Source organism: Dermacentor variabilis, chromosome 3, assembly GCF_050947875.1.
Source record: "Dermacentor variabilis isolate Ectoservices chromosome 3, ASM5094787v1, whole genome shotgun sequence".
NCBI classification, from domain to species: domain Eukaryota; kingdom Metazoa; phylum Arthropoda; class Arachnida; order Ixodida; family Ixodidae; genus Dermacentor; species Dermacentor variabilis.
The window spans coordinates 161,658,597-161,686,051 of record NC_134570.1 but is presented as its reverse complement, the minus strand read 5'-3'; the positions used below and the strand labels follow the sequence as shown (position 1 = coordinate 161,686,051).

The 27,455-nt window shown below is 46.7% G+C and overlaps 1 protein-coding gene and 1 long non-coding RNA gene across 2 annotated transcripts; both read right to left on the bottom strand.

Annotated features, from left to right (window-relative positions):
* Window positions 1-296: 296 nt before the first annotated feature.
* Window positions 297-25,281, bottom strand: LOC142574864 (phosphate-regulating neutral endopeptidase PHEX-like). The gene is made up of 4 exons (XM_075683864.1): window positions 23,962-25,281; window positions 23,644-23,883; window positions 10,197-11,917; window positions 297-1,200 (listed from the first exon to the last, which is right to left on the bottom strand). Exons 1-4 carry the CDS (start codon window positions 25,279-25,281, stop codon window positions 807-809), a joined length of 3,675 nt encoding a protein of 1,224 aa, XP_075539979.1. The 3' UTR covers window positions 297-806.
* Window positions 4,724-6,261, bottom strand: LOC142574294 (uncharacterized). The gene is made up of 3 exons (XR_012826486.1): window positions 5,964-6,261; window positions 5,726-5,818; window positions 4,724-4,893 (listed from the first exon to the last, which is right to left on the bottom strand). It is a non-coding gene; the product is annotated as an uncharacterized LOC142574294 (long non-coding RNA).
* Window positions 25,282-27,455: the final 2,174 nt, after the last annotated feature.

The following is a 27,455-nucleotide window of genomic DNA, read 5'->3' as shown; positions in this document are numbered from 1 at the left end:
ATTCTAATATTAGCGAGTGATTGAGTGAATCAGAATGTGTTAACTCTCGAACGGAAGCTCTGCAAAAAGCACAAGTGGCAGTCACTTGTAGGGAGTGCTTTGTTCTACGAAAGCGCTATAGAATAACTAAGCCAAGAGTATAATAAGCACAGAGCACTTTCCACACCTATTCCTTTCCTTTATGAACGCTTTCACCGCAAAGTCCGCCTCTGCATGGACAGTTATACAGTTTCTTGAAAGCTTTAGCTAGGATGCAGTAACATGTGCATCATCACCTAATTTGCGCCATATGAGAAGCCGTGCCATCAGCGATTTATATTGTACAGTAAAAAGTGCAGCAGCAGCTGGCTTTTACAATGAAAAAAAAAAGAAGTGTAAAGGAGGTGGCCACATTGTAAATTCCCAGAAATTGCAACCACATCACGTTATGCATATCATAAGTATTCACAAAGTGCGTCAGCGTTCCATCTCGCGACTTGCAGATAGAAAATTAAAGCTGCGGTCAGGTGGCACCCGTCTTGTCTGAAGTTAGTTCATTCATTAAGATCTCCACACTGAATTTGGAGCGCAAGGAAGCCTTACAACGAATCTATCATAGGTATTTCCTTTTCAATCCTCAGAGAGAGAGCCCGCGCTTTTTAACGTGAGTCCAGACACGAAATAAAACAGTGCGTATGTAGTATATGGCTGGCGACGACATCGCTTTCGATGTTGCACACAAAATTGTATGTGTACACGCCACATGAAGGTGTGTCGTTCGACGCCACCTGAACGTCGTCTCGCAGTCCTTGGGAAATGCCGGACTCTCACCCAAAGAATTTGCATTTCATCTTGGGGTTCATCTGGGACTCGGACGGGCAATGAAATGCACGGGCGAAGGCCTCCGAACTGCGCACCGCCTTGTTGCAGTCCACTGTGTGCGGACCCACGGCATCGGGTCGCGTGCAAGTCATGTAGCATAGCGTCATGAAGAACACTTGGTCTCCCGAGAAGCCCCCCACAATTCCCTGAAGGGCTTCGTCTCCCCTGTTGCTGACTGCGCGGCGGTACGCCGCGTAGGCAACCTCGAGAGCGGGGATCTCGGGAAAGATGCTGGCCCTCGCGCCGGTTATGCTCTGGGTGTTGTCTCCGCCACTGGTGGCGTGCCCGTCAAGCGCCTCTAGGCAGCCGTCTCTCTCCTCGAAGGCCTTCGCGGAAAAGCTGCAGATGATTGAAGATATTGAAACCATACATCATCGCAGAATAAAAAAATACTTTGGCGTTAATGACATGTGTCAGTGGTTATATGGCGTTCTGCTGCTGAGGAGGAGGTCAGGTGTATGATTATCGGGCACGGCTGCGGCATTTTGATGTAGACGAATTGCAAAAACGTTCTCGCAAATTTATACCCCGTATGTTTTTTTTTAGATTATGCAGAATTATTTTTTTTTAATTCACCTGGGCTAGAAAGCATAATTGTGGTCATTGGGTTGGATAACTCAAAGAAGCGGACATTGCTTGTACGAGAAATTGCATTGGACAATCGACTAATTAACAAATTTTCACTGATCGGCTTTCTCATTATATACTTAGGTTTTACAACACTTGCTGAAATTTACGAACTGTAGCCGGTACTCAAAACTCGTATCACCCTGAAAATTCAGACCAAGTTGGTCCGTCTTGCCATTCAATCTGTAGCCGGTTAAATGGCAAGACGGTCTTGGTCTGAATTTTCAAGGTCATACTAGTTTTCAGTACTTAATTCCCGAAGTTGGCGATAAAATACATTGGCGTCGCAGTTACGTTTGTACTTTAATGTATAAAATGTCATTTTAATAAAAATAGAAGCGGAACAATACCTTTTCTCTCAAGTGTGGCGACGCATATTACGGCGCCATCGTCAGCATTTGCTAGCAGCGTGGATACTACTTGCAAACCCACCGACTACAATTTGTGAATTTCGCTACTTTTCACTACCTCCTAATTGGCAATATGTGTAGTAAATTAAATATTCTAAAAGTTACCTGTTCATTTTCTGGCAATTAAACTATTATTCACTTCGATTTCTTTTGCGAGTAAAGTGTGCCGCTTCGAGTAATCTAGCTCAAGGGCTACAATTTCGCTATCTCTCACGGATGAATAAAAAAAGAAAAATATGGTGCAAAAAACAAAAACAAACAAGAACGCCACATATACAAGGCGCTTTTTCTTAAAGCTACAGCCAATTTTAAAATGTTGCCTGCGGCAGACACCACAATTCTAATCATTAGCACCTGCCGTAGTTGCTTACCAGCTTTTGCGTTACGCTGCTAAGCATCAGGATGAAATCCCAGCAGTGGCTGCCACATATTGATGGGGGAGAAATGCCAAAATTTATTTATTTATTTATTTAAAATACCTTACAGGCCCTATGGGGGCATTGTGTAAGGGGGGTACAAAATGAAGGGGGAAAAGAAAGAGTAAACAGCCTTCTAAAGTGTAATACAAAAGATACGCCTCAATGCAGGGCTCATTACTACCAAAAACATGTAAAAGGAACAACTGAAGTAATGAAAGGCCACAAAGGTACACTTAAGGAAATAACGAAAAATAATGAAAATTAATGTGTAGCAACTGGTTTAGTCCTGAGAATTCGTTAAAGTGCACATGCCTTGCGAAATCGCCGGTTACAATATGTTCTGATAATTACAAATAAAATGTAATTATCGTAATTATGTTAATTGTTCAATCAGATGTATTGATTTCTCTTAGAAGTAATTAACGCCTCATTGAGTAGTTCAGATTAAGGGTTACAATTTCTCTGTTTGCCTATTTAAAATTTAAACAATGGAGTGCTTTTAAAATAAAAGCCTCTATATTTACGCGCCCATTAATGGGAAGCTGAAAGCTTTCCAGAAAAAATGGGTGAAGAGCGGTACGTCGTGATTTTCAACCCTCTGAATTCGAATATCGCATCGAAATTGAGCGAAAGAAAGCGCAAACATATTTTATTTCGACCAAAAGTGCAGCAGCAGACACGCCCAGCTCGCTCGCCTCGTTTTCACCTGTGATTGGTCGGGCGCCTCGTGACGTCAACAATGGTGTTCGTCCGGAACGACTGCTGCCGCTACACACGAAGCACGGTTCAAGGTAGTTTGGTGGTGTTTTGCTGAGACGATCATGGAAAATTTCGGGAGCTTGCGTTTCTCTGGGAGTTCGGCGTTAAGTCCGAACTCCTCGAGAGCGATTTTGCGCGCGACGGTGACGGGCGACGGCTTCGAGCGACAAAACGGGCCGTCGCTTGAACAGATCGCTCGGTGTTGTCGCTCGATCGCTCGTTTCGAGAAATCTAGAACTCATCGTTCGTTGCCCGGAAATGCTATGAGCGACTAGCCAATAGTGCGAAGCCGGAACTGGATGTACATAACTGAAATACCACTGCTTGTCGCACGGAACGAGCAAACTATGGAATTTTATACGTGCAAAAACAAGAACCTAGTGCAAGACCTTCAGAAATATTTTATGCTCCTTCTTCAGTAAACTACATCAACTTAAATTGATAAAGCATGCGTCACGCTAGTTTCAGCGCGTATACTGCTGCCCTCATACCGGGAAGTCGTCGCTCAAAGCCGCCGCTCGCGTGGAGTTCCGCTTGCAGGCGACGAGTGAAAGCGACAGACATCGCCTCGCTTGTCGCGCTGTCGCTGTCGCGTGCAAAATTACTTGTAAGGGGTTTATACTTTACTCCCTACGTGTACGAGCCGAGTGCGAAGAGCCGGCCTCTCCAAGAAAAAAAAATGCTGGTGCAAGCACTGCTTTCCGCGTGAACGAAGGCGAAGTGTTAGCATCCCCTTGTGTTGGAAATGTTCTTTGGCGAGTATGTTTTTTCCTAAGCTGCATTCAGCGTTCCAGTGAGTACGTTTCCGGGCAAACAACTGTAGTGTTATGTTCCTGCATGCCTCCTCGTTGAACGTAAGCGGTGATGCGATCTTCGGCATTTGTGCGCGGCCCCAAAGCTGTCGGCAACCTACATACCCTTATAAAAATTTCTAGCAACATTTTTTAGACAGTCTATAGACTTTTGTTACTAGAACCTACCAACAATCAATTGAAATTCTACCAGCTGTCTTTATACATCCTAACAACGATCTAGTAACACCCTAGAAACAATTGGCCACCAACTTTCAATAGAAACATGTTCATAGGATGTCTTTAAACTTCCTACCGATTTCCTATGAACATTTGTCTTTATACACCCTAGTAACATTCTTTCAAAAGAGAAATGTTCATATATTTTCTGTTAACTTCCTACCAACCCCCTATTAACAAGCTTTCTTTATACACCGTATTAACATTCTTTCAAAAGAAAAATGTTCATATATTTTCTGTTGACTTTCTACCAATCCCCTATTAACATTTGTCTTTATACACCCTAGTAACATCCTATCAAGAATTGGATCCTATCAAGAATTGGCTACCGTACTTCAACTGAAGCATGTTCATAGATGGTCTGTAAACATTCTACTAACCGTCAACCAACACAAGTCTTTAGGCTCTTTAGTAACACTCTGGCAAAATTTTACTTACATGTGCTTATGTACTTGCTATTGACGTCTTACTATTCCCCTAGTAACATTTGTCCCACATACGACCTAGCAGCATAGTGTAAACATTTGTCAGTATGTGTGAACATGTTGGTAAACGGCAGTATGCAACCTAGAAGGTGCACGTAAATGGAAAACAAATGCAAGTTTGCACTGAAAGAAGTTTATTCACGCGAAAATATTTACACAGAATTGTGAGAGAAGTAGTAGAGAAATTAAAAAAAAATGAATAATGACTTAGTTGATTACGGCATGGCAGCTGTCGCATAATCTCTAGCAAGCATCGATTATGCAAGCTGATGTCTCAGAATGCTTGCAGAATGAACCAACCCTGCACAGAAACAAGATGGTCAGTGTTAACATCATCTTCAGGTTAGCATATCACATACATAGAACAGCTTTTTAAGGTTCACATGAATGCTAAAATTGTGACCGTCATCCCTGTTTACTTGCAGAGGAGATGGCAAGGATGGGGCACACTATTCAATGCATATCCTTTGCTGCGTTGTATTTACTACGTGTTATTAAAATTAGGAAAGTGTACAAAATGGGTTTCTCTACCAATTACCTGCATAAATGAGTTACTCACTAAAAAGTTAATTACATGGTTTATTCATGGTGAAATTCGTAGCACGCGCAATAGACACGGACGCAGAGAAGGTGGACACGCGAGCGCTTACTCAAAGCTAGTTATTTTTGGAAGGAATGAACGTAACAGCGCCAGCTAGCTGCACCGAGCATGTGCAAAACGTGTCATCCATTTTTATATAAACGGATGACAGAGCTTGAAGCAGTATTCAAGAATACAAATGCTTTGTCAGTGATAGCAACCAATGGCCGACTGATGCATTTTTAAGCACACATTATATGGAACGCTTCTGTAATTTGACGTGTTCGTTTATTTTTACTCGAAAACAAAATGTCAGTGTCAAAATATACCGGTTCACAATGACATAGGTTGCAGTGGTTAAACAGGTGCGAATGATTTTCTTTCACATTCGCACTTGTCTATCCAGTGCAACCTATGTCATTGTGACCCGGTTCGCTGAAAAATATGTAATTGTGAACCGTGAAGCTATACGCTCAATATTTTACTGTTTCTCATCCTGTGCAGCCAGAGTAGGAAAGAGCAAAGAATGAGTTCATGATCAGACAATATTTACCAGACCTTAGGTCATTGCGAACGCTGTGAAAACGAAGTATTTGTACGCTTCGTGTTTATAGCAACTTCAAGCGAACCCCATGACGCGGGGCAGCTGAAAAAGGTAAGAAAATCGTTCTTAGAACATTTCACGTCGTTACAGTTCGCGCTATAATAACCTGCCAAAATGCGGCATTAGAAACTGAAATAAAATAACATCAAAATAATATGTTTATGAAAAATGATGGAAAAGAACATACCTTTTAATATAATTTGGAGATAGAGAAAACTTCGGCGCATAGCAGTCTTGAGGAACAGCTGTTCGCTATTTGTGCAGTTTAAAACACGGTCAGTGCCAATATTAAATCACTTCACACGACACTGCATCGCAGCTGGCAGAGAAGTTCCAGAAACGCTCACATCACGGAACGAAGAAAGCACCGTGGGCTTCGCAAACACCTTGCTGGTTGGCTTGCATCGATGAATTAGCCACAACACAGCATAAGCATAAATAGCAGCAAAAATAGCTAGATTGCTGCTACAATACGCCACGAAACACCTACATAGCTCGACCGTACCATGCCGGCGTCGCAAAGGAACTGATAGCTATTGCGATGGTCTTCCTCTTTGCCTCGACTCGGCCAACTGTCGAATTTGTGCGCATGCGCGGGAGAGGCATGTGACATTCTTTCCATCCACCTGCTTCGCCTTGACCGCCGCGGAACTAAAGCCCCTCTTTAAGCCGAAACATGCACCCCCCCCCTCCCCCGCTACCTTGCGATGGTTGACTCACACCTAGACATTCCTCGCCTCTTGGTGAAAGCTGTGGCCGGCCTTTGTGTACGCACCCCTTTCTGGGAACTGCACTTAGAGGGAGGAATGCACCTCATGGCCGAGGTTGAAAAAAAAAAAAACTGAGAAGGTAGCCGGCTCAATTTTGTTGGGCATTTAGGGGCTGTATAGTTTTATCTTTCGAGACAATTATTCTTCTGAAAAGCGACTTTTTCTCGAAATGTAATAAACATAGAACAATAAAATCATATTGGGTAAATTATGTGGTTATTCTATTTTGCGCAAGAGCATCCTTTAGCACTTGCTGCTTTCAAAGACAAAACATTGCTCCCTGGCGCCCAGCGGTGAAGCACATTGTAGTACTATTTTTATAGTCAAATATATGTCCTAAGCGGGGCGGCTATGACGTTAGCAGTTTTCAGACGCCCGAAGCACGGCAAAAGCATGGCCTTTGATATCCTGGCTGTTGGTATACGGAATGCCATTATTACGGATGTCATGACCCCTTGTCGGAGCTCAAAATTTTGTCGCCGTGTTGTGAAGCAAGATCACTGAATGTTAAGAGTGCATAATTATTTCTTTTCGATCTGTTTTCACACACAACAAGCTACCATCGCCATAAAGCACATCAGTTGACATAGTTACTTTGCCTTCACTTTGATGCAAGGTTCTATTTCCTTTAATATGCAGAAGCCGTCGGTAGGAGGCAGGGACGAAAGCGTGCGAATATGAACGCGTAGAAAGCTAAATTTTTTTATACTGTAAGGGTAATTTAATTATTTTTTCACAGAAAAGTGTTGCTTGCACAGAGTTCAGCTTTTCTTTCTATTCGACCTGTGCGCTTCTCAGGTCAATACACGCTCTCACTCAGCAGTAGTTGTATTTTGCAGCCTTTTGGACATTTGAGCGGCAACGTTCCAGCGCCGTGTTACCCTGAGTTTCTGTTCTTTTTCTTCTTTTTAACAAATATCGTGACGCTACTATGCTGACACGTTCCAGCTTAGGGCGTACTGTTTATATCGCAGAATGCACTGACCTAATTATCTCGTTGCAAAGCTAATTGGTGGCATTGCAATAGCAGTGCGTGGTAAGGACAAATCTACGCTCGAGCCTTACACCACACCACCCGCCTGCCCGCACGCATGTGGTCGGGTGAAAATTTGCACATTTCGTAGACTGGTACACACATTTCGGTTTACACTGCATGTGCGAGCCCAGTGTATGCCAAAATTTGTGAACCAGTGGGCGAAATGTACAGTTTTCTGCACGACCGCATGCGTCACGGCTCAAGCGTAAATCGGCCTTAAATTAACCAGCCCCAAGGTCGGGATAAAGCTCTGCAACTGGTGCGCGGCCTGTACAGTAGTCCGCTATCACACCGGTCAGGTGGTGTAGCGCAAACAAATTTTCTCGGAGTGTGCTGACGTCACCGCGCGCTCACGTAGTCCAGTAGATCCTCTAAAAGATTAGTTCTAAGAATTTACGAACATATTTCTTTAAACATTTTAGGAGCCCTCCGTCAACAATTGGCTACCTACTTGGATTGGGACTATGATTTAAAACAATGAGCTTGACTCCTGAGTATGTCATATATCGGCATTAATGTGTGTTAGAAAAATTTATCAGAAACTCTCAGGTTACTTCCCATTCTAAATATTTTTTGGCAAACAGTACGAGCTGTGGACATACTGAGGGTACATGTCCTTCAAACAAAAAAATATAGTTCGATGATGTATAGTACAACATTCTTTACACAAAAGTAACTAGCCTTCTGACGCAGTACTGAAGTGGTTATAGAGATAAAAGTTAGAAAAATACATGTTGATGGGGACCTTAAAATATTCTGTGTGCAAAAGTAAGAAGGAAGTAAGAAGTAAGAAGGCCACACTTGGCCCTTGCACCAATAAACACTACATATCATCATCAGTCTTCACGGTGTATTAAATATATTCTTTATACAAAAGTAAGAAGGAAGTCTATTAACGGTGTATTTAAAACATTCTTTATACAAAAGTAAGAAGACAGTCTGTTAACAGTGTATTGAAAATATTCTTTATACAAAAGTAAGAAGGAGGTCTTTTAACGGTGTATTGAAAATATTCTTTATACAAAAGTAAGAAGAAAGTCTGTTAACAGTGTATTGAAAATATTCTTTATACAAAAGTAAGAAGGAAGTCTTTTAACGGTGTATTTAAAACATTCTTTATACAAAAGTAATAAGAAAGTCTGTTAACCGTGTATTGAAAATATTCTTTATACAAAAGTAAGAAGGAAGTCTTTTATAACGTTGTATTTAAAACATTCTTTATACAAAAGTAATAAGAAAGTCTATTAACAGTGTATTGAAAATATTCTTTATAGAAAAGTAAGAAGAAAGTCTGTTAACGGTGTATTGAAAATATTCTTTATACAAAAGTAAGAAGGAAGTCTTTTGACTGTGTGTGAACAAATGTTACTAGAATGTAAATGTTAATAGACTGTCAATAAAGTAAATAGAAAGTTGGTAGGAGTTCTAAAGAATGTTAACGTTCATTTTTATAAGGGTAGACGTTTTAAACGCGGGAAAAATTACCGCCTGTTGTAGCACGGGTAGTATAGAACCTTCATCAGCGCGCCATCCGCACGCTACTTGTTGCCGGCGAATTCCGTCAGCTACGTGAGATGGTCGGTTTCTCTATGTGTGCGAGAGAAGGTGGAGCGCAGCGTCCTGGCGTGAGCAGCCTTTCCAACACATGCAAATTTTACGCTTGCACTGCGTTATGGTGGCTGCCTGCAGGCTGTTTCACAACACACGTGAGAATAAAAAATTCGCGGCGCTTCGCGATGAAACCTGCGTCAAGGGTGGGAGATAAACATGCACCTTCCGTTCAGCGTGGCATTTTTTTTTCAGGAGAAACCAAAGCACGCATTATTGATAAACTCCGGTAGTAATCGTCACGGAAGTGGTTAGAGCACAACACTGATGTTCTTGAGCGCTTGAAGTTGTTTCGCTTCACAGCAGCCTCCCACTTAGCTGAAAGCTTCTTGTGTTGCAGGAACTAATGGAACATCGAAACATCGTCGCGGCCGCAGGTGTTCGTGCAAGCGTAGGCTGCACAGAACGCCGGCATGATCGGCCTAAAGTTCAATTGATGCTGCGCATGTCAACTACCACTCCTATGTACACACAAACAAAGGAATGTAGGGTCGACGAAGCAGATTAGGACGGCACGAACGCAGAAATAAGCCCGGTCAGGCACGGTCGCGGAGACTGCGAAGGAGCGGAACACCAGTGTTGACATCACTAGGCCACGGTTTCCGGTCTGCGCTCGCATCGTCAGCGTCAGCAGCAGCGCGCGGCGCTCGACGGGGGGCGGAGCTACAGCGCAATTTCAACCGACGATTGCGTCGCTCCTAGGTGCAAAATCCCCCCCCCCCCAAATTTTACCTTCATAGTTTATAAGGTTCCCGCATCCGTATATGAGCGTCTTATTGAATTCGTTGACTCTTCAGCTCCCCTTTAGAACCCCAGGAGCTCAAGATAGATCCGAAGCGCTCCTGAACGGCGTCTCTCATATTCCTAGTGCTGCCATAGGTTTTTTAACGAAATTAATGACTCAACGCATCAATCCTTTAATATGTAAGGTATGCTTGAGTCCTAACGCGATTAAAGAAAAGGAATGCCAGAATACCTATTTCCGCATCAATAACGGGAAGCTTACCTGGACAAAAAGAAGTGGCCGAATGTACCGTTCGGGTGCCACCGCAGTCCCTGTCTGTCTACGGACGCGACCAGATTGAGCGCCATGGAAAAGCCCAGACCCCCGTAGAACATGGCCTCGGTCCCGCCAGGGTAGTACAAGGGCGGAGTAATCGCGCCCACGGCCACCTTGACGTCGCCGCTTGAGGCATCATAGAGCACGTACGGCAGCGCATAGTTGACCGCGAAGCTGAAGACGTCGATGTCAGCGTGCGGGTCATGCGTCTTTGCAGCGCAGCGGCTCGTCTTCACCCAGTACTCGGCAAATGAAAGTTCAGTGCTTGGAAAATCGCTGTACATGCGCTCGAGCACGTCGTTTTCGAGGTAACGCTCGGGGGGCCACAGCTTTAGTCGAGTCGAACGCAGCTTCTCGACCGCTAGCTTCCGGCTCTCAATGTCCAGCCAATGCGTTGCGTTGGCCGCGTCCGCAGCCGCCAAAACCAAGCTGTCGAAGCCTGCTTTGATGTCAGCGCGCTGTGCTGGCGTGAAGCGCGACACGGAGCTGAGCGCAATCACCAGGACACGATAGGCGGCCTCGACGAATCGCTCGCAGAAGTACGGCCGATATGTGGTGATGCCCTGGTCATACCGATTCTCGAGCAGCTGGATATCCGCTGCCGGAGCCAAGAGCTGCACGCAAGACCAGGCGATCAGGGACAGCAGCTCGGTTTTTCTGTACGATGACATCACGGTCGCCATAGTCCGGAAGAACTCTACGTTGCCTATGAAAACCTGGTCGTTGGGCTTCACTTCAGGCTCAAGCTCGGTCTGCCTGAAGGCACGTAGCCACAGCTTGGAGGCCAGCGGCGGAGTGAGGAGTCCGATTCGGGCGATTCGCACCAGAGCTGGTTCGGTTACAGGAAGACGCCTAGCGTTCAGCAGTTTTCTGAAGACGTCACCTTTTATAACCATAGCCATGTTGATAAGTTTCGTGTCGACCCGATAATTACTGTAGTTTCGGTTAAGGATGTAGAAAAACGTGGCCCAGTATTTCGCGTACCCGCCAGTGCTTTTGACTGTGAGATGGTGCTGGTACAAAATTGGTATGAGGGAACCGGGCTCTAATATGAAACGCCAATTCGGTGGGGACAAGCGCATAGCGCGCACTTGGAAGAATAGCGGGACCTGCCACTTGAATGCTAGCGTCATCAGTACGTCGAGGGCGCTGGTGTCATTTGGTGCGGGTTTCTCTGGCCAGGATAGTCTACATTCGTTGAGGAATCTCCAGAAGATGTCCAAGTTCGAGCCGTACTGTGATTGGTTGCCCATACAGGACTCGTACATGGCCATTGGTTTGCGGCCCGCACTAATGGTTTTCGTCCCTTCGCTGAGTACGCTGTAGAAATTCGGAAACCACGATTTCCTTACGTCATCCATGGCCGAGTTGGAGTACTCTAGGTAGCCTTTCAGAGGCGACCAAGCGGAGCAGACGTAGGCGCTAAAGTTGTGGCATGGATCGAGCTGGCGGTTTAATCCATTAGAGAGGCGCCACGAGTGGACGAGGCAGTCCTCAGTCTTGCAGAACGGTGGCGATGGTGGTGATTTGCCGCCTCGTGCGAAGAGAAACATAATGACGATTGTCACGGCCGTCACGATCAGCAGGAGGACGATCATAAGGGTGACGTGCTGCACCTTGATTGACACACCTGTTGCAGTTAGGACAACCTGAGAGCTGCGTGGAGCCTGCAAGAAAATATAAAAATAAAGAGGCATATAAGCAGATTTCGGCTAAAAAGGTTATCCAAATACATAGTGAGCTGCCTACATTGGCGGCGTCCACCATGTTCTCTGTGACGTAGTTGCGAATCGCCTTTATGTCGTGCGGAAAGGCGATCTTCGCGGTTTGGCTATTCAGAACTCTATAATGTATCGTTCACCTTCATCGTCCAGCGAATCGGGCCAAGGGAACTTCACTGCGCTCCCACCAATCAACGATGCTGCGGCCGCTGTTCTTTCAGCCTTAGATATTCGTCCAGACGGCCTTGGGTGGCGTGGTGCTTTGCAACCTAAGCTTTCGTCGAGTCTCTTTTCAAGGTGACGTGTGCTGTGAACGTTGAGCCAATCACTCGGAAGAATTTCCCCTGCGCTCAGGAATTTCTGACTAATGCTGTTGTGACAGCCATCGACGGAAAGCTTCTATTTTTCCAGGGGATGGGCGGGGAGGGGTAGGAGCTGGAGCCCGACCCGCTTTCCGGACACACCGCTCCTCCTTGTTGATATATATATATATATATATATAACGTTTAATCACGTTCGCACTCGAAGAAAGTTCGGGTGACCTCGCAGAATTAGTCACTCATGTTCCAGCCTTACTGAGTAGTTACGAGACCTCATTGAAGGAGACAGTTGAATTTCACAGCCTGAGTCTCCCGGATGAGGCAAACGACAAGTGAATTCATTTAATGAGGTATATATACGTGTTTTGTGCGTATTAGGTTGCACAAACACGCATCAATGGTAAAAGCCATGTAACGTCTTCTAAAATTGTTAATACACATCGATGTAATCAAGAAATATTTTGCTGTCGGAAGTTCATATGAGCACATAAACTACATTTATAAAACTTACACAATATACAAGAATTTTTTAACTCAACTTATAAGTGCAATTACTAGCACGAATCAATGCGACTCCGCAACGCAAAGGTTAATTACAGCATGCCTTATTCAATTGGCTTAATTTATTTCTCGGCGGAGGGATAAAGGATTATTGGATAATAGATTATCAGGCACACGAATAAGCAAGCATATTAGCACATCAATGAACAAATAATGACACAGCGAGATTCGAAAAGTGCGGAACGACACGAGAGCAAGTAGGAACAGCGCGGACTACTTTATTGAGCAGCTGATAAAGCATATATGACGAATAAAATTAATAAAGGAAATGTACACCATAGAATATCTAGTTTTAAATAGCGCAACCAAGTGTTTTTTCATGCCCAAAAGGGCTCACCTTGCTTTCGCTGTTATGTACCCCATTTATGTTCGTGTGCATAACTGTTAGCGTATTTTATACGCGACATGGTTTGCTTGAAGCTTGCCTCTATTCCCTGAAGCTCCCCTCACTGCGTCCTTGCCTCGTATTAGCGCCTGATAACTTTTGCAGACTGAATAGCTGGTGAATGTCTTGCTGTAGAAGAAACACTCTGTAAAACTGGAGCCCTGGTACAGAACACGTCAGATCTGTGCGATAGCTCCCGACTTGTTTCTTTTATCAAGGCTTATCGCCACGCAACATTCTTGAAGCCGCATCGCTCCATGAAAACGATAGCGAACGATTGTACAAATTAATCGGTTATGCCCAATCAGTAAGTAAGAGCGGGCGTCTTCTTCTTGTGTCTAGAGACCGCGCTTGGCTGTCCGTGCGGCTGGGGAGTACTACATACGCCGGTGGCGCGCTTTATTTTCTGCGCCGCGTTGGAATTTGCAATCCGAGAAGGGTGGTCCTTTCGCGTGCGCTGTCTCCCCGCGTGCCCCGTGTTATGCTTCCGTTGGTGTTGATATACAGTGGCAAATACGCTTCCTTCTCAGCGTCAGACGGGTAATGGTCAAGTACCGACAAGCGACATGTCCACAGTTGGCTCTGTCGTTGGCGCTCATGCGTGTTTGTAGCCGGTGCATACCGAGACGTCCGTAGCCGCGGCAGAAGCGAGCTGCACGCGTATTTTCTATTTTTCATTTTATTTCTCGACGTCGCTGTACCTTGCAAGTACAAAAGCCATTTGAATGAGCGACTGTGGCTGCGAGAATGAGCACGTAACAGTGAGCCGAGAAGGATTGCGGCTTGATGGGCTTAATCTTCCCACGCGCTCAATGTTTGTGTTTGTTGGAGGTCACGTGATCAAATTCGCGCTTGGGAAGGAAATGCGTAGCTGGGAATGACTGTGCGCGGCTAACGCTTACGCGGCGCGCGTGTCGTATCTATTTGTCAGTAATCTTTGGCGGGTGCGATGATTAAGGCCAAGCAGGGATGGCTGCCAACTTCATGCGCGCTCTCTTCCTTGGCGGGCTGTCTTTCTGCGCCTCTAGTTTTGCAGATTGCGTAGTCCAAGAGAAAGTGGTAATTGGATATATCGTTGATAGCGACCGTCTTGTAGCGCACATAAAGTTAGACAGATGATGATGATCAATCTAATCTGCGGATCGCGAGGTGAATCGCGCGGCTGGACGAAGCTTTCGGCCCCGCTGGCGGCCTTCTTCATAATGCCGGCGTTGTGACAGCGCACGTGGTCATGCGTTGCGATATTTACAGGTTTACTTGGTCCGTGCATTAGGCGATGCTTGTTATTTTAATTAATTAATGAATGTTACCTACAATTTATGCGGCCGATAGAATTAACGCATAGACAGACTCGTGCAAGCACGGCACTATTCTGTCGCGATTTTGACGAGCCTTACATGGGACCGTCCATTCGACCTAATTTTTCTAACTACATGCATGAAATTCGCCGTGCACTTCAGCGCTCGCCTTCTCTCGCCATCTAGTAGCGAAGCGCGAAATTACACTGTGTGCGAAAATTCGATCTTGCGCGTGATCGGAACCAGCGCACCGATGGCGATTGCTGCTCTTATATATATATATATATATATATATATATATATATATAACCGCGCAATTTATATGTAATTTAATATATAAAAGTATATTTATATATACTGAAGGTCCGGTTGGTTGTGAGGCTCTTACACGGGTGCGGCCCTTACACGGATCTACACGGTAAAATGTTTCCTGCGTGTAACTGTTTTATACTTCGCTATCACTAATACTGCGTCGCCCTCGCGGCGAAATTGCAGTCTCTCTTTCTTTTGTTTTTCTGCGAGTCCGAGTATGAGCGCTGCTGCGCATGGCTGCTGTTGGATCTGATTTCGAGTGAATAAGGTTTGGCCTCATTCGGGTTTCTGATGGAATTATATATGTATTTATGACCTTTTCATGAAAGTGGCGATGTTTCCATCACTGATAAATGCAAATTATTTGAAGTATTCTTATTTAATGAGTGATTAGCATTGTCTATGGAAGGAAAAGCAATACTGAGGCGCGTATCATTCAAGTGCATTTCACACGGCATTGATAAAATGCTCTGGCGAAGGGATCACTGAAGTGTGCAGGTTTCTTTCAGGATAAAAAAAGCATGCAAAATAATTTGAAGCGAGGTGAGCATACGGCGACATATTCGTTCTCTATGCATTGTGGGGTCCTCTCACACCCGTACTCTTGAGACAAAGGAACGACAACACAGTAGTGCAAACAATCACAAGGGCATTTATTGCACCTTTCATAGATGAGTGCCTGCTAGCCGAGTTGCTATCCACAAAACATGCCGATGGGCGCGCGAAAAATCTAGAAGTCTGACTCACCGCGACCGGAAGCGAGCGAATATGTTCGCCCCATGCTGGATCCAAAGGCCTGGTCGTTCGCGTGTATGGTCACGCGAATCGTGGCGCGTTCGAGGGCGGCCACGCGAGACGGTCTCGCAGAAGCATGGGTCGGCGCGCACGCGGGAGACGTCCCCGCCGCGCGCCGACCGGGCAAGAGGGTCGCTGCACGTGCGGCACGACCGTCCCGCTTCCTGTCTCGAACCTAACAGCTCGAGCGCCTTGTCTCCCGACGCCCGCGCAGGGGGGGACACTCCGTAGACATCCCATTGGCCGTTTTCGAGCAGACGCTCTTTCGACGCTAGCGCCAAGGTCCCCTTCAGTTACGGCCCTAACCAATGGGCGACGCATTAAGGAAAATGGCGGCGCACATGATTGTTTACGTTGTCATGGCAACAGCAACAGCAGCCGCGCGGCACCTCCTCTCCCAAACGTTTTTCTTTCCTTTTTGTTTTTATTATGCCGACCCGCTCCACTCCCTTTCCCCCTTTCCCCCATGCCGCGCCCGCCGCTCACTTTTTTTTTGTTTTTACCCGTAAGCGGCGCGTTTTTTTTTTATAGCGCGCTTGTTACCGCGCGCCACGCGCCAGCTTGCAAGCAATGCGCGCGCTACGCCGCGCATTGGCATTGCTTGCGAGCTGGCGCGTGGTGCGCCGTGGGCTATGCGTTGGCACGCACGCAGTCTTGCCCATACTTATATTATACCAGCATGTGCCGGGACATAAAAAAAATTCCAAATTCAACACAACAGATGATTAGTCTCGCTTTATTGACTTCGTTTCCGAAAAGAGATTTTTCTTACAACGTGGTGTGATACACGCTCAAAAAATGAGCAAAAGTGAGAGGTGCATGACATATACAACAGTACTAAAGACAAGAGTTCACAGATGGTGAAAGAACAAAAGAAAGTGCTAGAAAACGCGAAGGCCATTTCATGTACACACATATAAAACAAGATTTTTATATAACGTCCTCAAGACCTAAATGTAGACGAGCTCCTGATATGTGCACTAAGATATTGCAGAAAATTGGACGACGTGTATGACATAGTCATGACTACTATAAAAAGGGAAAACTCACTAGTAATGGCAAAAACAATGACACGCAAAATACCTGAAAGATAGAATAAAATGCTAACGTTGTTTGATTGAGAGCCATACCAAAAGAAAGCTTACTTATAAATCTGCACGAAAGTATATGAAATGCTTGACATGTTCATTACTGCTGAACAAATTGAAAAATACATGGCAGAAAAAAATAACATTGTACTAAAAACTGAAACACACATCATCACATTATTTTGCACTTGGCCACAACTTGAGTAACGGTGGCAAGGGAACAGAAGATAGTCGGCTTTTGCAGCAGCACATAGAAAACATTCGCAGAAAGGCTTATTCCTCAATCAAAGACCAGGTTAAACAGGCCAACCCGACTTTTCTTTCTACCCGAATGTAATGCTTAGCAATAAAATTACGTCACTTAAGGCACTAAGTCGTACCTACTGGGCTCTCCCTTGTATAATAAACACGCACTGCAAAAATCTGCATGTAGGACACTTGCAATGCTCATGCTTTCCAGAGGGAAAAAAAAGCGTATCATGCCTACACATGAAGGTTGTTCGCGCGGTTTTCCCATCGGGGGTTACTGAGATAGTACACAAACACTAACAGTAATTTTTCAGCTGTTAGTCGGTTTGCAGAACGTGATACACAGGAAAAGCACTGAGGGCGGTATGGAAAGCTGGGCAAGTTACTGAAGTTGCAGAATGAGACTTGGCACAGAAAAACACAAGTCACAGACCAGGTGACAATGAGGAGGAACATCTATTTGTCAGCGTTCTCTACCGGGAAGAGGCAAGTGTAGCACAATCAAGGCGCAACGACGTCCGGAGCCTCATGGAGTACACAAATGGACAGGGCTGTATTCGTGTACATGCGCCTTCTGATGTCCTTGGGTCTGAGCGCTCACCTGTTGTCTTTAGGAACCCGGAACAACCTTGCAGGACTTGTTTTTGAGGTATTTGTGCACCACTGCACGATGCACGAGCGGTACGAGTCGTGAAACGGGTGAAACATCGCGGAGCACAAGCACACAGCTACCGAGGACCACAGAACTGACGAAACTAGCCACGTCGGTCAACGCACTGCAGCGCACGCATCTCGATGACAGTAGATAACAAAAATAAAGCGTTACGTAGCGGACTAAGCAGCAGCCGGGCCGGCGGGGATGGCACGGCGGCGCGGACGCGTAGACAGTCGAAGGAGAGGGAGTTGGGGGGGATTACGAGAGAGGGCGTAGAGAGAGGAGTTGAGCGGGGGGAAGGGCTTGGCCACCTGGATCGGCGCGCGTGCGCGCGACGATCTACGAGGCCGTGCAAGGGAAACGAATTTTTGCGTCGCCCATTACAGAGATGGCGCCAATTTCCTGTGCCACCGGAACCGGGGAGTGTCCACCCCTGGCCCGAGTAACCCCGCAGCGGCGCGACGCTCGCGCCATCTCTCGCACCGCGCTTGTACCACCCGCCCGCCGCGGGCGCCAGGCCACGCGGCGGGCGAAGCCGCCCTGCAGGAGACGAGCCATGCGGGAAAACTAGATCTCAGGGAAGGTGTGAGAGTCACGCATCCCCACAGCATAGACTATCCATTCCATTAAACATAATTGTTAGATGGCTACCGCTTTTCTTGAATTAATATAACAAACTTTTTCCTTTGTACGTATTTAAAGATATGGTGTGTGTACATGGTGTTCACACTCTCAATTAAGAAAAAACTATTTGAAGTTATAAAGCACGGATGGGGCAGCCGCCGCTGGTGCTTCTAATACGCTTGTGATCTTATTGGTAGGATACGCAGAAATAGAGCGAAAATATGGTTTAAAGCCTGTGAACGTCCGCACCGAATATGATGCAGTAGGTTTCTAAACGGAGTAAAACTTTAGGTGAAAACTCACAAGGCAACTCAAAAGAAACGTCAAATGATGTGGGCAACAGAACCCTGATCATGACACTTCATGGGGTCGTGGTGCGGGTGTCGGCATCGCCTGGGGGCAGGGGTGGGGCGGGTCTCTAGGCTCCCGCCCGCGGAGAAACTTCGGAGAGGGCTCGGGCTCCGGAGCCCCGCCCCCTCCTCGCAGTCGCGCCTATGATATCATGGCATTGCATTCCAACCCTCCAGACACATTTCGTCGGCAAGAGAACGCGTCTCGCGTGAAAAATCGAAGCTGCGGCAGTATAGTGGTGTTCTTCGGAGCTTATAAAACTCTATGCAGAAAGCTTCATGCATGAACTCTGGATGCTCTGCTTGCGCTAGGATTCTCGCTTGAAGCGTGCGACCCGAAACTGTGCGAGTGAGGTCGCACATGCATGATGCCGTGAAAATGCAGGACAAGTGTGATCAGCAAGTTGAGCGTCGAGAATTAACTTGTTCCGCGCGCTGTTCTTTCTCATGTGTCAGTGCTTCGGGAGAAATGACTTTGCGCGGGTTCTCTCCCACTCGCGTTCCGTAACACTGCTTTTCGCACTGCTTTTGTGCTGCAGGCGTTCGCAAGTATTGCAGATTTAGCTGCTTACAGGCACTCCGGCATCAAGCACAGCGCAGTAACACGAACAAGCCTGGAAACACGCGGTTAGGAAAACTATGCAGAGCAGCGGCTCGGTACGAGAACTGGAAAACGAAGAGACGCGCACTAATTAAATGTCAAAATGAAGCACGGAAAAGCACCAGCGTGCTGAGTGGTGAAGCAGCAACGGCTTGAGAATAAAGCGCGGGAGTCTTCTCTGTCTACGCCGTCGGTGAGCTGCTGGGAAGATCGGTTAAGCCATGTGCACCGAACGTGGTACCTGCTCTTTCATTTTTGTCTCTAGCGTGACCAAACATGCTTTGATGGACTTTGCTGAGCTGGCCAGTTTTTCTCACTGAGTAAATGGCTTTAATAAATGACCCACCTGCGCACAAGTGTTAATCTGTCAATGCGATTTCCTTCTTTTCTTTTTGGTAGGAGTAAAAATTACAAATTTCACGAAAGACGCGCTCTCTTCCCAGAAGTTACCTTGATTGTACTTTCGTGTGGAAAATATTTAAAGCAAGATGTGCCGCACTAAACCGTGAGGAGTTTTTCAGTTTTTTAGAAATTTTTTTCGAACAGGCAAAATGCTCCAAACACTTTAGTATCACTACGTGCCGTGTATGTAGAACAGCACTGTTTGGCATAATAATTACAAAAATAGTTGCACGGAAGGGTGCGTTGCCTTTCAGCGTTAATTTAAACGAAGCTCATGGGGTTAAAAGAAAACGCACAGATTAAAAAAGAAACTGTTCCAGTGGGGGGGGGGGGTGGGGGAGGTCCGGAGGGGGTGTTGTAAGGGTCTCTCATACATGTCGCTTTAAAGAAATGGACACGCTGGAACAAAATGGCAAATCCCTTGCCCGTAGGCCACTGATCAGCATGCGGATTATATTTTCTGCGATGATTTTATTATGGCAATTGCCCTCCTCCCGTCAGTAATAACCACAAAAAAAGAAAACAAGCCTGGCTTGTTGCATGCGTTAACAAAAGCCTCTTGCTTCGCACACAACAGCGAACGGCAGGGTGAGGACACCACAGAATAACGGTAAAAGAAGTAGCTATGCGTGAAATTAAGCTGTCGAACGAGCAGTTTCGTTTTGCCGCGTCTTAGACAAGATGACGCCTAGTGCGTTGCTGCAAAGATGGCACATGACACTTAACACTTCGTTAGCCCTTAATTAAGTTTGCAATTACCAATGAGGAAAAATGTAACTGTTTTGTTGTGGTGGACATTTGCTCGCTCTCCAAGAAACTGTTCATGCGAGTCATTCTTGCAACAATGCAACAGCGAGCTTCTAGAATGCAAGGGAACGACCACTTTTGTGAACGTTTCTTTTTCTTTTTCAATCTGGCTACGTTTTTAAATATTCTTCTACTGCTCATAAAAACGTTCGGAATATTGTTCTTTGGAAATTTGGTTGCTTTGGGGGAGGGATGTCGAATTTACTTCGCATCTGGTGGGATCATTTGTGGACACCGTATGTGTATTGCTTCCACCACCTACGCGCACAGAGAAAATATTGATTTAACATGACTGTATGCAACGCAGACTGCTTAGATGTTGAATATCGTTATTGATGCTACAACCTGAGCACATGCACTGTCGCCCCCCCTCCCCCCCTCCGACACGGGAATTTCAACGCAACTCACATTTACTACGCTAGGACGCATTAACGCTAGGACGCATCTTGGTTGGACAGTCTGAATACATCGTTAAGACACAGGTTTAAGTCGCACCCAACTACTAATTCCTGAGTACGAATGCAGGAACTTTGTCATACACGAACAGCATCGCATTCGTCGCTCCGCGTTGTCCTTCAAGCTGCGTGACCTCGTTCCTTGGTCGTCTACAGCTATGTGACCTAAAGGTCGCTTTCTTAGGTTATGAAGGTATTTACATCACTAACAAGTCAAACGAACCCCACCTCGTGCCGAGAAATACGAAATAGAACGACAGCGATGACCGCGATGTAAATTATTCCGACGGTTCGTGCCTACGCCAACTTCTCTATGTGAACACTTTCCTAGAAAGGAAGTTACGACAACGTATTACACAAGATGCGAAGTTGAGCGAACTAATGGGGAACTCCGGAAGTTTGACTTTGGTGATCTACTGCGCGGTTTCGTTGCGGAGGATCGAGTGGCCTTTTCAGCCAATCCAGGAACTCGATGAGAAGATCTGTGCAGACACACCCAACGACCTTATTGATAAAGAAACTTAATCGGACGTGATGACATTCGGCGACAAGGTGGTCCAGGTTGTGATAGAGCTTCAGTACCGTTCTAAAGAACCGCCAAGCGGTGAGACTGGGTGATATTCAGAAGCGTCTCCTACCACTAGTGCGACGTTACGCGCCGTGGTTTCGCAGTGGCTATGGTGTTGGGCTGCAGAGCACGAGGTCGCGGTATCAAATCCCGGCCACGGCGGCCGCATTTCGATGGGGGCGAAATGCGAGAACACCCGCGGTACTTAGCTTCGTCGTCGTCGTCGTCATCATCATCATCATCATCATCATCATCATCATCATCATCATCCTGGCTACGCCCACTGCAGGGCAAAGGCCTCTCCCATACATCTCCATCTAGCTTTAAGTGCACGTTAAAGAACCCCCAGATGGTGGATATTCCCGGAGTCCTCCACTACGGCGTGCCTCATAATCAGAAAGTGTTGTGGCACGAAAAACCCCATAATTTTTTTAGTGTAACGTTTGCAGCATGAACGAAGTTGCCCCAGCTTGAGCTTCCTACGGTTGACAGATATAGTCGGGTCAGTCTTATGGAACCGATTTGAAGGGGGTCAAGCTAAAAAGACGGAGCGACGAGGCCTAATATGCTCGTCACCGGGGCACCAGGCGAATGCGCGCAAGAGATCTGCTACTTGCAACCACTGTTTACGTCGTCAGGTGTAGTCATTGTACCATAACAAATACTCATCGGCGACATCGGCGAAGGGCCTATTTTTGTAACAACAAGAATCGTCATCTGTCTTGCTGTCGTTTCTTTTCTTGAAAAGTGCGCGCTTGCTATTTTCTTGTCGAGAACGCTATGCGACGCTGATAATACACGTGGTGTTTGTGTGACCGGGAATATCAGGCGCCCAGCGTTATAGGAAAGAAAGGCACGAAAGGCAGTTTACCGTTACATATATATATATATATATATATATATATATATATATATATATATATATATATATATATATATACACGCTCAAAGCGCCCAACTGCGTTCAGCCTGCCAAGAGAACTGAAAGCAGGGAGACGCATAAGGCTATGAATAGATTTAGGTGACTCTTCAATGGTACAAATAATGCCACAACTATGCTATAAGCAGCCCAGGAAATTAGTCTGATCTGCAGCCAGCCGATTCCCTGTCCTAACAAGGTGACTATTGATGCAATGCGACGTAATTCCATCAGCGTTCATAGCACCTGTTGGGGCGAAGACAACAGTGACACCACCATTTCGATAGGCTGTGACTGCTAGTTAGAAGTGGAACATCATAAACAATGTGAACAGAACTGACTCCGCCCAGAAAGCTAAGTTGACAAGAATCAACTAAGTACCTTACGTAGCAAATACTGATTGCTACCGCAATCCTTAGCCCTTCAAATATTTTTTTTTCGTGAACTTAAGGTGAAGAATTGCATGGGCAGTTCCAGGATGCAGACACGATCCTACAACGATACGAACGACATCACACAAACGACGGGGAAGCCCAAACGAGATGACGAGCCGTATTTTTACAAATGCGAAGGAGGGAGAAACGGAAAGCACGTACTATTGCAAGATCGGCAAGACGACGACTCAGCGTGAACTTCTAAAATAACATTGCCACCGACCAACAGATGGAAACGACGGGATGGACGAACTCGGTCGGCGAACGTTGGTCAGCGAGGACAAAACGAAGTGTTCGAAAAAAGTGCCGATCAACCGCACGCGAAACCACTGGGCATTAATACAAGTTGGAAGCAGCACAACTGCAAGCGTTCGCGCGGATATAACGAGACCACCGTTATGGAGACCGTATTTACTGCTGAAACAGACGCCATGTTCCCGAAAGGGCGTTGTCCGCAAGAGGCGAGTGCGGCGCCGGGGGCACTACCTAACCATTAGAAAGGCACTTAATTGAAGGAATATACCACAAAGGCCGTTAGCATCTGATTCAGCAAGCAAACACTCCATTAAATGTCATGCTTCATTCCTGCTTCCTCCCTGCGTCCGTGTCTGTTCTCACAGCGCACTACGCGTTTTTGTTCGCCTGTTGGCGACTATGCCGACCGCATTGTCAATACGAGAAAAATATTTCGTTTATTCACAGGCTTTTGAACCGGGAAGGCTTACGCAAAACTGCTCACGTCTCTTTATCTCTACAATATGGTCTTCGGAAATGTTGGACTCAAAACTGTGAGGAACGGCACGAAGGGGGTTAGGAGAGTGAAAAGGTGACAAGTAGTATGAAACTCACGTGATCCGAATCATAGTACGAGGTCCTCCGAGCTTCTGACTTGATTCGCTGGGCTTCGAGGTGTTCTTTGTTGATGGTGTTAAGTTCTTGAAGGACAGAGGACAACGAAGCGTGCTGGTGAGATAAGCTCGCTTGGCGACTTGAGTGGCTCACTTTGCTTCCAACTTGTGGCTCCGGCTGTCCTTCAGAGAGCGTCGGAGAGCCCTCGGCCCTCTCTTTGATCGAGGTCGCTGACAGCGTCTGGAGTGTATTCGTACCACTGGCCGCGTACTCCGGTGACTGAGCTGGCAGGGTGGTTTAACATTCTGGTTGGGGCGCCTGTTGGTACTCCTGGATTGCTTCCTTCTGCTCTGGGAGCCGGTTGCTCTCTCCAGGCTTCTCCGTCGTCGGAGCAGTGGGAGTAGCAACGTGAGGTTCTACCGGACCAATGTCAGCGGAAGCGAGTTGCTGCTGAGGCTCGCTGGGGTCCGAGGTCTTGCGGTGGAAAGCGGCGGCGAAAGACAGCCTCCGTTTGAGAGCCGTCTTGTCGCGTTTGGGAATTACTTCGTCCAGTTGAAGGGCGCTGGCCGTGGCTACCGGCAAGTTCGATTCCAGCGATTCCAGAGCAGTGGGAGTAGCAACGTGAGGTTCTACCGGACCAATGTCAGCGGAAGCGAGTTGCTGCTGAGGCTCGCTGGGGTCCGAGGTCTTGCGGTGGAAATCGGCGGCGAAAGACAGCCTCCGTTTGAGAGCCGTCTTGTCGCGTTTGGGAATTACTTCGTCCAGTTGAAGGGCGCTGGCCGTGGCTACCGGCAAGTTCGATTCCAGCGATTCCAGAGCAGTGGGAGTAGCAACGTGAGGTTCTACCGGACCAATGTCAGCGGAAGCGAGTTGCTGCTGAGGCTCGCTGGGGTCCGAGGTCTTGCGGTGGAAAGCGGCGGCGAAAGACAGCCTCCGTTTGAGAGCCGTCTTGTCGCGTTTGGGAATTACTTTGTCCAGTTGAAGGGCGCTGGCCGTGGCTACCGGCAAGTTCGATTCCAGCGATTCCAGAGCAGTGGGAGTAGCAACGTGAGGTTCTACCGGACCAATGTCAGCGGAAGCGAGTTGCTGCTGAGGCTCGCTGGGGTCCGAGGTCTTGCGGTGGAAAGCGGCGGCGAAAGACAGCCTCCGTTTGAGAGCCGTCTTGTCGCGTTTGGGAATTACTTCGTCCAGTTGAAGGGCGCTGGCCGTGGCTACCGGCAAGTTCGATTCCAGCGATTCCAGAGCAGTGGGAGTAGCAACGTGAGGTTCTACCGGACCAATGTCAGCGGAAGCGAGTTGCTGCTGAGGCTCGCTGGGGTCCGAGGTCTTGCGGTGGAAATCGGCGGCGAAAGACAGCCTCCGTTTGAGAGGGGTCTTGTCGCGTGAGGGAATTACTTCGTCCAGTTGAAGGGCGCTGGCCGTGGCTACCGGCAAGTTCGATTCCAGCGCGGCAATCGCGGAGCCTTTCGGATCTTTTTCTAGATCCGTATGGCTGGGACGCCTGCGTGTTGCTTCGGACTTGCTCGAGGACGACGAGCTGCGAGACGACACACTTCCACTGGAACTCACGCTATGTTTGCGAGAGCGACGTCGCTTCTTGCTTCTCTTCTCGTCGGGAGCATCATTGTTTGGGGCCATATCGCTTGTTCTTCCACGGCGAACTCCAGAGACGTTCCAATCCAGTAAATTGGAAGAAATAGGTGTGCAAGCCCTGGAACCCTCGTCTTCTTCTAGTGCTACCTCGTGGCGAGAGCAAATGGCGCGAGACCTCGCTGGCCATTTCTCACTGATGTCAGCGCTATATAATTTCGGAGCCCCACCAAAACCAGACTGTTAACAAAGGAAGTTTTATTTTCATTAAAACAGTGATTAATTACCTTTAAAACTATCTCTATCGGAGACGCATACTTGCCCTAGGTTTTGTTCCATTAGTCGAAGCGAATTTCGAACTCCTAAAGTTTCATGGTTTGAGTGGTCCTTTCAAAGATGCATTTGTGCAAAGTGGCAAATCTGTTTCCTTTATCAATATTATTTCTAGTCGGCAGCAAATTAAAAAAGGAAAGGATCACCGAATTGTCGATGTTAAAGAAGACAACTTCGACATACCTACATCGAGGCTGATGATTTCTGATGCATTAGTTTACAAAATTCCTATTTAAAATAATTAAAACTGATAACCTACTAGTTTGTTATCCTTTCGAAAAGCACACGTCTACAACTAAATGAAATGACCCTAACCTAAGTATGTCTAGTTTAAGTCATTGTATAACTTCAAGTGTTGCCTCACATACACTTCACCCCCAAGTTTTCTCCCCCCGCCCCACTCGTTTAACCGCCGACTTCTTGGTCAATTACCTGTAGTGGTCTCGCGCCATAATCAAGGAAGGAAGCAAGCAAGTCATCCGATTTATATGCCTGAAAGCCTGCGTGCTGCATATTTTGGTCACGTTAAATATGCCCCTGTGGTCACAATTAATCCGGCGTCCGCCACTACCACGTGCCTCATAATCAAATGTTGTTTTTGGCACATAAAACCCCATACTTAATTTGATATAAATGTCCGTTATATGCCTATGATCTTTCTCTTTCATTCTTTCTTAGAGTGCAGAGCTTAGGCGCCCGTTCCTGCGGGGAGCATCAGCACAACCGAGAAAACGATCACATAGAAGGATGAAAGAACGAACGCAGCGGCGGATGAAAGATGGCGAAAGCGAATAGAGAGCGAGGAGGAAAGCGGAGAAGGACGGTGCAGCGGAACTTTGAGACGAAAAGCGGAGGAGAAGACTATGGAGAAAGTGAGACAAAAAATGCGTAGTGTCGCACAAGACGTGCTCTGTGGCGATGATCACTACAAGATGGCGCGAGAGTTGCACGCGTCTTCTGGGAGGTCTGTGTGCGGCGGCTGCTGTCAATCACGCGCTCGCGTCACCCACACGCTGCCTCTCGCAATTCTGCGAATAATGAGGCAGTCGCGCCACATTTCGCTCCATTTTCAACGTGCCGCAGGAGACATATATTCCGCGCCAACCAGTATATCGCGGAATGCAAGCACGTATGGAGCTCCGCTGAAATTTGGCGTTAGCGAGTATCGCAGCTGTAGGTGAATTTTTTCGTTCTCACTATTGACACGTTTCGTATTTATTTCGTATAATCTGTGTCACGTGCAATTACGTCGTCCTTCTGTTCCTTTGCATCGAGACTTGGTTGACCGTTTCTTTTTTCGCGTTTGACAGTCTGCAATGCGCTACTCGCCTCGATTTTCTTTTTCATAGTTCACGCTACCGCAAGGTATAAATCCTATTAGCTCTAAATGTTTACTTCTTTTTCAAAGCACGCGCCACAGGCACGGCCGGGTGGCTCTTTGCTCTCTCGGATACTCCGACCCATGTCTGCGCCGACTCAAACTCTTGTGTCGCGGTAGATGCTCCCTAAGGGAGCACAGTTGCGCATACTTTCGCAATTTTTTTTCAAACGCTAAGCGGTAAAGCAACTCATCGTTCGCGGAGGAGCCCAACTTAGGAGTGCATCTATTTTTGATTTTTTTATTTAATATAGTTTCAGGGCCCAAAGGCACTACAGAAAGGAGTGGGAAAGAAAGGGCAAGGCCTGCAGTAAACAAACAAACGCAAATATTACAAGGCGTCTTGTAAAGCGATCTTGAATTTGTGGTCATCAGCTATGCTGGCGATTGTGGAGGGAAGGTGACACTTGTTCTATGCGAAACTTGTTCTAGGAACAAAAGAGTCATTACGCAATTTTGTGCGTCAAGAAGGTGAAGCGATGATCAGTCCTTGAAGATATGTAATGGGGTG